At 41.5% G+C, this 995-nt stretch overlaps 1 protein-coding gene across 1 annotated transcript in view; it reads left to right on the forward strand.

Moving 5' to 3' along the window:
- Window positions 1-995, forward strand: part of LOC107672963 (ephrin type-B receptor 5-like) — a 58,199-nt gene that overhangs the window by 43,636 nt on the left and 13,568 nt on the right. Inside the window, exon 8 of the mRNA XM_016466347.1 lies at window positions 35-116. Coding sequence (XP_016321833.1) covers window positions 35-116 — 82 coding nt within the window. The remainder of the gene's footprint in view (window positions 1-34; window positions 117-995) is intronic.

Here is a 995-nt window from a genome sequence, read left to right on the forward strand (position 1 = left end):
GAGCGTACCTGCAATATAAGCTTTGGTTTTACAGGTTCAAGCTATAAATGAAGTGTCAGCGCTCAGCCCTTTTCCACCTCAGTTCGCCAGCATCAACTTCACCACCAGCCAATCAGGTACGAGAAAAGCAAATGTATCCTGGGACTATCCGCAGTATGTGTTTGCACCAAACTGTTTGCTCAGTCTATCTAAGTCTTTCTGCATCTGTCTCCTGCCATCGCTATGTCTCGATGTCCTCCACGCCTGTCTTTCCGCTTCCTCTCTCCACGCTCTGTCTTTCCATCCTTCTGTTCATAATTTTTCTTCATCTGCTATCTGGACCCAGGTGGCTTTGGGTCACGATATGCTGTCATTTCATATAATGGTCAAGAAAGCAACAAGAGAGACGGGAAGAGATGAAGAATGGAGGGAGGATAATCAATGTGGCAGCCCACGGATACTTTGGAAACAAAAGGCACAATTCAGATGTCCCTCTCTCTCGCTGTTTCTCTCTCTCTTCTATCTTTAGTAGTAAATCAATCTCAGATGGATTCTGCAGATATATATATATATATATGGTTAGTTTACACAACTTTACCATTATTTAAAGGGATCATATGATGTTGCTAAAAAGAACATTATTTTGTGTATTTGGTGTAATGAAATTTATGCGGTTTAAGGTTAATTACGGAATTACATAATTACTGACTATAATGACTTATACTGTCTTTTTATGTGTTGCGTTGCATCGCGCCACATAAACATAAAACCATGTCTGCATTTGTGATCGGAGAAACGACAAAACAACAAGTGCTACTCTACACTGCCCAAAACTCGCGTTTGAATAGTCAGTAGCAAATCCTTTAAATCATACTTACAGGCTGTGAGTCAGCATTATTTGTCAGTATCATAGACTGTATAGGGTCAGCATGCATGCCGAAGGGGAAACAGGGGAACTGAATTAACCGGGACACTGGTATTGTAGGCTACTCTCACAGGAAACAGTCCTCGTCCTC

This window comes from Sinocyclocheilus anshuiensis, unplaced genomic scaffold (genome assembly GCF_001515605.1).
Source record: "Sinocyclocheilus anshuiensis isolate Anshui unplaced genomic scaffold, SAMN03320099.WGS_v1.1 scaffold248, whole genome shotgun sequence".
In the NCBI taxonomy this organism is placed as follows: Eukaryota; Metazoa; Chordata; class Actinopteri; order Cypriniformes; family Cyprinidae; genus Sinocyclocheilus; species Sinocyclocheilus anshuiensis.